Source organism: Pongo pygmaeus, chromosome 10 (genome assembly GCF_028885625.2).
Source record: "Pongo pygmaeus isolate AG05252 chromosome 10, NHGRI_mPonPyg2-v2.0_pri, whole genome shotgun sequence".
NCBI lineage: Eukaryota > Metazoa > Chordata > Mammalia > Primates > Hominidae > Pongo > Pongo pygmaeus.
The window spans coordinates 91,111,812-91,124,313 of NC_072383.2; the positions used below are offsets into that span (position 1 = coordinate 91,111,812).

The window sequence follows — 12,502 nt, forward strand, 5'->3', positions numbered from 1 at the left end:
CACCCCCCGGGGTTCAGGCCATTCTCCTGCCTCAGCCTCCCGAGTAGCCGGGACTACAGGCGCCCGCCACCTCGCCCAGCTAATTTTTTGTATTTTTAGTAGAGACGGGGTTTCACCGTGTTAGCCAGGATGGTCGCGATCTCCTGACCTCGTGATCTGCCCGCCTCAGCCTCCCAAAGTGCTGGGATTACAGGCGTGAGCCACCATGCCCGGCCAACCCTACCTCAAAAAAATTTCAAAATAAAAAATTAGCAGCATTCCCTGTAGTCCCAGCTACTGGGGAGGCTAAGGCAAGAGGACCACTTGAGCCCAGGAGTTTGAGATCAGCCTGAGTGATATAGCAAGACCTAATCCCAATAAAATTATATATATATGTATTTATATATATAAATATATATTAATATATATTTATATATAAATATATATTAATATATATAAATTTATATATATTTCACACTTCAATAGAACATACACAATCTCACAAAGAAGTAAAAAAAAAAAAATTTAAGAGTATGGTACCCAGCAAAGAGTAAATATTCTATTGACCTCCTATTTCAACTATTAATGACTGAAATCATGCAAAAATGCCTACAGACCTTTAAAGGAAAATACCATGATGCAAGAATTCCATGCCCTGCACATGTGATAGCAAAATAAAGTCATTTTGGGGTATAAAACAGCTCAGAATATGTACTACCTAGAAACTTTTCCTGAATAAATACCTCAGAAATATTGAAAGATATCAAGATGCATTGATATTCATCTGATATTCACCTTTTTTTTGTTTTGGTTTGTTTTTGAGAGACAGGATCTTTCTCTGTCACCCAGACTGCAGTACAGTGGCATGATCACGGCTCACTGCAACCTCAGCCCAAGCATTCCTCCCACTTCAGCCTCCCAAGTAGCTGGGACTACAGGTGCCCAACACCACACCCAACTAATTTTTGTATTTTTTGAGGAGACGAGGTTTCAGCATGTTGCCCAGGCTGGTCCCAAACTCCTGGGCTCAATCAATCTGCCCACCTTGGCCTTCCAAAGTGCTGGGATTACAGGCATCAGCCACTGTGCCCAGCTATATTAATCATTATAAATATGGTACAACTGAATTTTTGTAACCCTAAAACCTAAAAGGAAGCTCAAATATGTCTCATACCTCTTTTCAACAACTAGAGAGAAAATATCTTTTAGGAATTTGCCAATTCAAAGCCAGAAAGTAAGCAAACCAGGATGTCATCTTTTAGCATAGACATACTTTTTAAGGTATACTTTTTATTGAAGCAAAGCATACATAAACGTAAAACTACACGCAAGCAAAAAATGCTGAGGCAAGCTGCTCCCTCTGCGATATTAGAGAGCACCTCCATGTGTCATCTGAGAAAGGGCCACAGTGAGGTTGCCCCAGGGTCTTGAAGGAAAAGCCGACTCTGGGGTGTCCCTTCCCCACCCAGAATGCCTCCCTATTGCCATCTCCTTTACAAATCAGATGGAGGTGGCACATTTTTTTCCCTGATAATCCTTTGTGACCTTTCTATAAGACTCTTAATTTCCTTCTTGAAGTTACAACCAGAGGTTGGAAGTTTTTGCATTGGGATCAAATATTCCATTATCATTATCCCCTAGGAGAGACAGCTTTACAATCCCACGTGCGTGAGGGGATTGGTAGATAAAAGTATGACCTTCCTTCCACAAACTAAAAGCTAAAAGACTTTATTCATTTTTTTTCCTTCCCAAATTGAAGCAATTCACTTCTAGACATCCTTGGCAGGAGCTCAGAACTATTTATGCGGCTCCATGCTGGCAAAATATTTTTTGATATCCTGCTTTGGGTTGAGTCATGGTAATGCTGGCAATGGTGGTGAGGGCAGGAGATCAAGTCATTTTTCAAAGTTCTAAGTAAATGATGTTCTAGTAAGATCAATATGAGAGAATTAAAGACTAATATAAAGGTTATCACAAGGCCAACATCTATAAGTTAGACCTTTTTTTTTTCCTCTAAGGGCAGTGGTTCTCAAATTTTAACCCATGTAAGAATCACCTGGAAGTCTTGTTAAACACAGACTTCTGGCTGGGCACAGTGGCTCACACCTGTAATCCCAGCACTTTGGGAGGCCGAAGTGGGTGGATCACCTGAGGTCAGGAGTCCGAACAGCCTGGCCAATATGGTGAAACCCCGTCTCTACTAAAAATACAAAGTTAGCCAGGCCCTGGTGGTGTGCACCTGTAATCTCAGCTACTCAGGAAGCTGAGGTAGGAGAATCGCTTGAACCCGGGAGGCAGAGGTTGCAGTGAGCCGAGATCGTGCCACTGCACTCCAGCCTGAGTGACAGAGTAAGACCCTGTCTCAAAAAAAAACCACAGACTTCTGACCCCATCCCCAGAGTTCCAGGGGTTGGAGAGAATGGAGGGGGAAGATTTTTCCTTTATAACAAGTTCCCAAGTCATAGTGATACTGCTGATCCAGGGACCCTACTTGAAGAACTACCGACCTCAGGGAACCTTCACAGTAAGTATCTGTAAAGAGTCCAATCAATGAAAACTTCAGTGAATTAGACTTCATTAGAATTACTTCGACTTTGTTTTGGTAAAGTCTATAGACATTTTTGTTTAATGCTGCATACATATGCATTATCTCCACCTAGGCATCAAATAAATATTCTTTGGGGTACCGATCTAATGAGAATACTGGTAGATATAAATGCTCTTCCATTTGCATTTTAATTATTTGAAAACTAATGTTCACAAATTCGCTGCCTGGTGCTCTAATCATTTCCTCTACTATTCAATGCTGATCAAAGCATGTCATTAATAAAATAGATCAACACAACATGTTTTATGATGTGAAGAAAGTAGAGTTCCAAAGAATGCGTCTCACACCCTTAGAGAAAATAAATGAAATAGAAACCTAGAACTGCTTCACTGAACTATGAGTGATGATTTGTTGAACGCCTCAAGAGGAAGTAAAAAGCTACATTTGCATCATTTCTGTATTTGATCAGCCATTGTTTACCTGACTTGTTCTTAGGCTGCCTTAGATTCTGAGCTGGCTTCCCTTTAGGCTTTTTCATAAACAAATAACTGGAAATGTCTCTAAGGAGGGGAGAGACCGGTTCCTCATTGCAGCTGGTGGCAAGGTTGCTTTCACTCAGCCGGGAGGGTGCATTGTTAACAGGTGTGGAACTCGTTGCTCCGAGCCCTCCCCCTGGCAGCTCACTCTGGATCTGCAGGCTCTGAGGAGCCTCAGGACCCACCTTGGTGCAGTTGCCTTCAGGGACAGACCATCTTACAGGTATTAAAGGCAACATTCAGCTGCTTTCTGGGTTTCTCTCTTGCACTTTCCTTTTGTCCTATTGCTATCAGTTTCGCTTGTTTTGCTGATCTCTCCAGGTCTCATTAGAATTAGTGAATCATTAACCTGCAATGGTTTCATTTCTAGTACAGTGAGATGGCTTCCCCAACAGTGTGGATGGGTGTTTGCTGGATTCTCAAGGCTTGGAAGGTCAAAGGCTGGTGAATTTTCTTTATGGTGACCATGTATTAATTTCCTCTTTTAAACATAAAGAAGAGTTAGCATGAATGGATTGACTTGTTAACGTTTGATTCTATCAGATCCACTGGGTGTAGTCATTTAGGGAAAGCTTCCCAGGAGCCTTAGCCATTATCTCATTTAATTTCTGCAACAGGCCTGTGAGGCAGGTTCTTTGATGTCCTCTTGGTAAATGCTGCATGGCAGTTGGCAGAGGAGAAGTGGCTTGTCCTAGGTCACACAGCCGTTGGCGGTGATACTGGAAGAGAAACCAGACCCATATCCTCTGGTGCTTGAGCTCTTCCTGCCTTTCTGCAAACCACCTCCCTAAGCCCTGCTGTTTTTAAAGTTTCTCCATTTCCGCAGTGCATCATGTCAGCAGTTACTATTGCCTTGTTTCCAATATTTAAGACAGTGGCTAATAAATAATTCTTACCGATGTGAATCCTATTGGCCATAAATAACTTCCTACCAGCAGTTACACCCCTGTGTCTGAACGACTACAAAGGAAACCCAAAGCTGTATCCTAACCCCTCAAAAGAGGAAAGGAAAAGGCCAAAAGGACAGAGGGGAAACCCAAAGACTAAGAAATCTGATCTAACTATTATGCAAGTGCCTATGCAAATATACTGAATTCCTTTAACATTGTTGCTGCCTAGAACTTGGACAGTCTTCTAAAGGAGAAAAATAATAGAACTGCCCTGATTGTATGTATGTGTGAAAGTACCTATTGATTCAAAATTAGCTGGGTGTGGTGGTAAGCATCTATAGTCCCACCTACTCAGGAGCACTGCAGCGTGAGGATTCTGTGAGGCTAGGAGTTTGAGGTTACAGTGCACTATGATCACACCTCTGCACTCAGCCTGGGCGACAGAGCCAGACTCCATCTCTAAAAAGAAAAAAAAGAAAGAAAGAAAGTACCTATAGATTTGATGCTCAGCTCAGCATTTGTTTGTTGGGAGAATGAGGAACTGGCCTCTCCATGTAGCAACAATGTACCTTATTTTATCAATGGTCAGGAGGGACCATTTCACGCCTCTCCAGCAATGTTAGTATCAACCTTCAGAGCAGCATCCAGGAATTACCAATCTAAAACCAAAACTAGTACAATCCACCTTAACTGAACATAAGTTTCCTAAACTGGCATTGCCTTCTTTCCTCCACTCTGCAAAAAAGGGTACCTCATGCATTATAGAACTACATGTGAAGTTCTATAACAGTTGAGCCCTCAGCTCAAAATAAAACAAACCCAACATTAAGAATTTTAGATTTCTTTTGTGAATGAGAGTTGAATTGACTTTAGTTTGCATCTAAGTAGTTCCTCAAACAACTCACCAGTCTAAAATCCAGTACCTGTTAGTTTCATTTGGCCTTTAAAAATCTTTTTATATAGATGGGGTCTCACTATGTTGCCCAGGCTGGTCTTGAACTTCTAGGCTGAAGTGATCCTCCCGCCTTCGCCTCCCAAAGTGCTCAGATTACAGGCATGAGCCTCTGTGCCTGGACTTATTTGACCTTAAACAAGATAAGAGTCAGGGAGTAAAATAAGAGACCACAAAGTCCCCAAAATCAATGTCAAGTCACAACATTGTCATGACAATGTCATAACATTGAGCTCCTCCTCTACTGATAGGAATAGATCTAACAACCTATTAATTATCTATTCAAAAGGTTGTTGGACTTCTATGACTGACACAGATTAAAAGAAACAAAGAGGAGAGAGTGGTTGCCATAGGCAAGTACAAAAAGCATAGTGAGAAGTAAGGAATAAAAATTAGGGAGTACATCGGTGTGGGGCCATTTGGTGTGGGAGTGAATATTCTGATGCTATAGAAACCTGTAACAATTATATTCTCCACAGAGCTATAGTAAACATAGTAGTAATCACTGTATTTTGGCAAAGTACTAGAATGATTGTCAACAGAATGAGGTCAGGTTATAAGGAAAAGGTTTATTGGTTTTCAGCCTTCTCTATATCAAGTTAAAGAAGCAAATAATACACCCTAGAAAAATTCTACTAAAAAGTATTGCTCGTGCAATTAAAATTATAAGAAGTAAATTATTAGCCATTCTTAAATTTTGGCGATCCAAATGTGGCCAAAGGGTTTCAGATTGCTGAGTTCTGCTTTAGAATGATAAACTTACTAAAACTATTATTGATGATCGTAGAACATACGGTCAACTACCAATGTTCCATCCACAAACAATCCACGCACAGTCTGAAGCCATCTCCCACGCCATCTGGGGCCAGGGAAGATGGGTCTCTCGCCTGTCCCACAGTCCCACGTCTGGTCTGCAAATCATCAAGCATCAACTCTCATGCCATAAGGGATGTCTAAGGATTGATGTTTTCCCACACATACCTTCTTCATGTGGGAAAATACAGAATAACGAAACTGCAATAAGCTGCTCCCATGAATCAAGTTGTGAAATGGAAGGGTCGGCTTTTCTTGAGCATGTTCTGCATGCATAGATTGCAAAAAACACCTCCAATCATGAACAGTAGGGTACCTGGTGATGTCTGGGTTTTTATTTTCAAACTTGCAAGTCGTTTTTCCAAAATGTAAAGACTGATAGAATCTAAGATAAAAGACATTGTCAGATACTTTACATCAGTTACCTTCAAAGCCTGTCTCATTCTGTAATTTAAACCTTGAGGGAAGGAGCCTTGTTTTCCTTGTTCTTGCATCCCCAGAATGCACCAAAGTATGTACATACATACATAAATGTAGATGATAAGGAGGATTTAATGTATATTTGACTCTCTTAAAATGGAATAATCACAAGGAGAGGAGCTGTGTGATTTCCAGGAAGTACCTTAAGTTACCAAAGTTTTTAAAGGCTTTTTTGTTTGAACCTAGAAGGAATATTAAGTAGACAGTAAACAGATTTCAATACGCTATTTAGATGAGAAGGCTGGAGTCACATATTAATTATCTTCTGAACATAAAGGATGCTGATGCGAACTGAGCTCTATTGCCTATGAAGAATTAGAAGTTTTCCTTTGAAATTTTAGACCTTTTTTCTCACTGCAGTCTCCCTCATTTGCTACATATTTCACAGTCTGCTCTTCCTCACTACAGATGCAACAACCTGCTTGACATTCTCCTCTGGAAAAGGAAAAGAACTACTAGAGGAAGCGTGGCACTTGGATGCAGAAATTGAGCACCCTCCATGTGATCCAGAGAACAGCAACTCATACGTCTTCCGGAACCTTCTACCAACGGTAGAACCTCTTAGCTTTATGGAGAAAACAGAGTCATTCTGTCCAGAGGTGCCACCCCGAGACTGCGGAGCCTCTCCTCGGCCCCCGCTGAGGAGCCTGCCAAAGCACCAGGGTAGTCTCCTCCAGTTTGACCGGCAAGCCCCAGGCCGCATCTCCACCTCGCCCACTTTGAGGAGATTAAGGACCCGTGGCTGTGGGACAAGGCAGGATGCCTTGCAGGTGCCCACCTGGGGAAGCTGGGGAGAGCCTGTGGGCTTCCCATGTTACCTTTCCAAGAGCCTGCCAGGAAGCCCAAAGGATTCTTCACACTTGCTGTCACCCTTGAGACTCCACTCAAGATTGACCTCTGAACCTGAAAGGGCCCTGAATGCAGCTGACCCACTGGAGCCCCAAACCCGGCCCACTGACAAGTATCTCCCTCCTGAGCTTCAGCCTGTCAGTGAAGGGTCCCTTCACCAGGCCTCTCTTCTGCAGCAAGAAGGCCACTTCCTGCCCAGCCCCACCCCACGACGCGCTAGTCCTCAGGTAACACAGCTCTAAGCCTCTGGCCTCTCAGTTGCTGAACCACAAAGCAAAATAGATCTCAGAGTTGCTTTGTTCCCCCAAGGGCCAGTAGATCCTAAAAAGGAGACAGCACAGGAAGTCACACTGAGGGGACACATTCTCTTTAGGAAGCATTGGCTCTTAAGTGAAAGGAGGGCAGCAATCTGGGGAGGAAAGAAAATGATCTCGCTCACGTTCTTCTGTCCTTAGAGGCACTTTGAGAAAGGATGCACCAAGGCCAGACTTACCGATGGTCTGTCAGGTACCGAAGAGCAATGGGGGCCCTCTTGCAAATGCACACTATTTAAAGACAACGTGGTGTCACTGATTTAAAAGGGGAGAAAGAGCCAGTTATTCAAATTTCCAATCCCACCAAAATGTACAACATGTTTTAACTAGGAGGGCTTATTGTTTCTCCTTTCAACATGTTTGCTTTGGAGTTTGGAATGGGTTTGAGCAAGACTAAAACATATATTCTTTAAATTTATTTCAGGGAGAAGAATTGCACCCATCCAGGTGTGTATGCATTTATTTTCTCTGGTGCTATGACATCTGTTGACTATTTACTATTAGATTTTTATTTCCGTCCTGACCTAACAAAGCTAACGGTGTGTTAACCAGTGCACTTTGTTTTATAGCACTCAAGTCACTCTTCACATTTATAGGTGCAAGAGTTTTCATTTCAAGAGTCTCCCTTTAAGAGCACAGCATTTGGGGGCAAGATACAATGCCATATGCAGTCATGGTTTTCATTTTGAATTGTCAGTGTCTTGGCCCTGTGGCTTAATTAACATCCACTTAGTAGTAGGTTTTGTCTGGTAGAGAAAATAGAAAGGCCAGAGATATGCAACAGCTTTTCAAAGAAAAATTTAGAGGACAAAAGAAAGGAACAAGATGTCCTGGTTAAATCTAGGGTGACCTTTAAAATAACCTGTTATGATAGACAGTGCTCTTATCCAGAATGAAGTAGACTGTGTCATTTCCGAAACCAGCTCTGAACTTTCAGCGTGGCCCCCTGGTTGTAGCAATGGATCTGCCATCCCTGACAGGGATGAAGAGTTTCTGTAGCAGCAAGGGAAAGATCCATGCCCAATTTTATCTTCCTGACTTGTGGGATTGGCAGGAAAGCCCTCATTTCATTTGAAAAGTCACAGAGGATTTTTTTGGAGAAATAGCTGCTGTTTTATTACTGGACTTCAATCCTCAAGCAATAGTTTGATGTTCATAGCAGTAAGGATAACATCCATATACACATTCTTTGTTGATTTTAATCCCTGTTGGCCTAATTGTATCAACAAAGGTAGAAGATACTTACCAAGCCATAGGGAAATGCAAATTGGTATGTTTGTGTATCAGTTAGCTATTGCTAGATAAAAAATCACTTAAAGTAACAGACAGTTATTGTTTCTTATACATCTCTGTGTTCCCTGGGGATGACTTGGTCTAGGCCAGGTTTAGCTGAGCAGTTCCACTCCAAATGTTCCTTATCCTGCTCATGCGATCAAACGGCTCCCATGGGTCCATGGGATCAATTAAGCAGCTTCTTTATACAGTGAAGGGAGAGGTTCAAGAGGACAAGTAGAAACATGCAAGGCCTCTTGGAGCCTGAGCTCTGAATCTGGTCTAATTTTATTGACCAAAGCAAGTCACTCAGTTGAACTCAGGGTCAGGGAATTACATGTTACCAACAGTGGGAGAGCATTGAAATGTTACATGGCAAAGTGTATGGATGTAAGGATTGGGGAAGAGTGGGGCTGTTAGTGTAAATCTTCCATATGTGAAATAGAATAAAGCTCTAAGATGAGATCTAGTTCAGTTGTGTCAAAGAAAGTGAAAAAGGGTAGTCTTAGAAAAAAATGATGTTTAGAGTCAAATTATTTTAGTAAGATGTTGAGAAATTTTATTCCTTACCCTAAGAGCAGTGTGAAACCATTTAATGCAGTGATACAATCAGATGGATATACCTGGGATTTGGATGCAAGCAGACTTGAGTCAAATAATTCGAATGTTCAGGTATGAGAAGTTGTTAAGTTAGATTATGATGAAGGCAGTGGGGTTAAAAAGAAGTATCTCAATGCAAGAGATATTTAGGAGATACAATCCCCCAGACTTTGTGAATGGTAGCCTATCAGGGTGAGGAAAAGGAATCTTCAAGAATGACCTCCAAGTTTCTGACTTGTACAACTGGGTAACCAAGGTGTCCATTCACTGACCTAGATAAACTTGGGTAAAGAAATGAAATATGAGTGGTTAGAGTGTAGGTCTTGTGTTCAGGTTTGGACATGTTGAGTTTGAGGACCTATGAAACATCTAAGTGGAGATTTTGAGTAAATAATTGGTTAGAGAAGGCATCAGGGGTGGATGTACTATATGTATATTTGTGAGTCTTAAATCAAGGAATGTTTCCTAGAGCAGGTAAAGTCTGGGTCCAGCTCTGATTATTAGATGGAGCCAGCAGACATAAAGGCAAATCAATGGGATGCATCAAGCCATTTACAAAAAAATGATGTGAAGATAATTTCCATTGCCATATGGAATCTGTGAGGAAATAACAAAAATAGTCTTGGTAAATTTTAAAAGAACAGCTAGGTCAGGCTGGGCACAATGGCTCATGCCTATAATCCCAGCACTGTGGGAGGGCCAGGCAGGTGGATCACTTGAGGTCAGGAGTTTGAGATCAGCCTGGCCAACATAGTGAAACCTCATCTCTACTAAAAATATTTTTTTAAAAAATAAGCTGGACGTGGTGGCGGGCACCTATAACTCCCTTCTTAGCCTGTTGACTTAAAGGTAGGAGGAGCCCAAAGTGTCCAGGTGGCAATTTTAACTTCCAGTTTAATGGAATCATTGTTGCGTCTCCTGGTGACAGTGTTCCTCCCTCTGGAACTAAGACCTCTAGGCCAGCAGAACGTAATGTTGCAGGAACAGGAGGCAAAAATTTGGCTAGTGGATCGCTAGGGGTGATGGTGAGTGGTGCCACTTCAACTTCCACCCCTTGATTCCTGAATCTGTGAATCCCGGCTATGGGAGAAACAGTACCGTATATTGGGTGTTGATTCAGAACATTACATGGCCGTCCAGAGAACTTTGCCCCAGCCCTGCAAAGTATTGTCCCCTAGTTGGCATTACAATTGTGACTTCAAAAGGCCATTCCACCATTCTGTCAATCCAGCTGCTTCAGGATAATGGGGAACATGGTAAGACCAGTGAATTCCATGAGCATGAACCCATTGTCACACTACTTTGTTCATAAAATGAGTGCCTTGGTCAGAGGCAATGCTGTGTGGAATACCATGATGGTGGATAAGGCGTTCCATGAGCCCACAGATGGTAGTTTTGCCAGAAGCATTGCATACAGGATAGGCAAACCCATATCCGGAGTAAGTATATATTCCAGTGAGGACAAACCTCTGCCCTTTTCATGATGGAAGAAGTCCAATATAATCAACCTGCCACCAGGTAGCTGTCTGATCACCCCAAGGAATGGTGCCATATTGAGTGCTCAGTGTTGATTTACACTGCTGGCAAATTGGGCACTCAGAAGTGGCCGTAGCCAGGTCAGCCTTGGTGAGTGGAAGTCCACGTTGCTGAGCCTATGAGTAACCTCCATCCCTGACACCATGGCCACTTTGTTCATGGGCCCATCAGGCAATGACAGGGGCAACTGGGGAAAGAGGCTGAGTGGTGTCCACAGAACGGGTCATCCTATCCACTTGATTATTAAAATCCTCCTCTGCTGAGGTCACCCATTCGTGAGCACCCACATGGGGTACAAATATCTTCACAGTTTTTGACCACTCAGAGAGGTCTATCCACATACCCCTTCCCCAAATTTATTTGTCACCAATTTTCCAATCATGCTTCTTCCAAGCCCCTGACCATCCAGCCAATCCATTGGCTGCAGCCCCTGAATCAGTATATAATTGCACATCTGGCCATTTCTCCTTCCATGCAAAGTACACAACAAGGTGTATTCCTCGAAGTTCTGCCCACTGGGAAGATTTCCCTTCACCATTGTCCTTCATGGATGTCCCAGAAAAGGCTTGTAGTGCTACAGCTGTCCACTTTCAGGTGGTGCCTGCGTATTATGCAGAACAATCTGTGAATCAGGCCCTAGTCTTCTCTTCCTCTGTCAGTTGGTCATAGGGAACTCCCCATGAGGCCATCGGTGCAGACTGGGGGAGAGAAGACAGGGTGGCAGAAGTGGAGACCATGAGCATTTGAGCCACTTCCTCATGTAACTTACTTGTGCCTTCAGGACCTGCTTGAGCGCAATCATGTATATATCACTTCCATTTGATGATGAAATGCTGCTGTGCATGACCCACTTTATGGCTAGATGGGTCAGAAAGCACCCAGTTCATGACAGGCAGTTCAGGTCGCATGGTGACTTGATGACCCATAGTCAAATGTTCAGTTTCCACCAAAGCCCAGTAACAGGCCAAGAGCTGTCTCTCAAAAGGAGAGTAGTTATCTGCAGAAGATGGCAGGGCCTTGCTCCAAAATCCTAGAGGTCTCTGCTGTGATTCACCTACAGGGGACTGCCAAAGGCTCCAAACAGCATCTCTGTCTGCCACAGACACCTTAAGCACCATTGGATCTGCTGGGTCATATGGCCCAAGTGGCAGAGCAACTTGCACAGCAGCCTGGACCTGTTGCAGAGCCTTCTCCTGTTCTGGACCCCACTCAAAACTGGCTACCTTTCAGGTCACTTGATAAATGGGCCAGAGTAACACACCCAAGTGAGGAATGTGTTGCCTCCAAAATCCAAATAGGCCTACTAGGCATTGTGCCTCTTTCTTGGTTGGAGGAGGGGCCAAATGTAGCAACTTATCTTTCACTTTAGAAGGAATATCTTGAAAGGTCCCACACCACTGGACCCCTAGAGATTTTACTGAGGTGGAAGTTTTATGAATTTTAGTCAAATTTATTTCCCATCCTCTGGCATGCAAATGTGTCACCAATAAGTCCATTGTATTTGCTACTTCTTGCTTACTGGATCCAATTAGCATAATGTCATCAGTGTGGTAGACCAGTGTGATATCTTGCAGAAGCAAAAAGCGATCAAGGTCTCTCCGAATAAGATTATGACACAAAGCTGGAGAATTGATATACCCCTGAGGCAGGACAGTAATTGTATATTGCTGGCCTTGCTAGCTGAAGGCAAATTGCTTCTGGTGGGCCTTATGGACCGGAATGGAGAAAAAGGC

The 12,502-nt window shown here is 42.9% G+C and overlaps 1 protein-coding gene across 1 annotated transcript in view; it reads left to right on the forward strand.

Moving 5' to 3' along the window:
* The first annotated feature begins 3,140 nt into the window (after positions 1 to 3,140).
* Positions 3,141 to 12,502, forward strand: part of PLEKHG7 (pleckstrin homology and RhoGEF domain containing G7) — a 67,298-nt gene continuing 57,936 nt past the window's right edge. Inside the window, exons 1-3 of the mRNA XM_054442992.2 lie at positions 3,141 to 3,286; positions 6,607 to 7,274; positions 7,786 to 7,808. Of these exons, the coding sequence (XP_054298967.1) occupies positions 6,768 to 7,274; positions 7,786 to 7,808 (530 nt within the window). The 5' untranslated portion in view covers positions 3,141 to 3,286; positions 6,607 to 6,767. The remainder of the gene's footprint in view (positions 3,287 to 6,606; positions 7,275 to 7,785; positions 7,809 to 12,502) is intronic.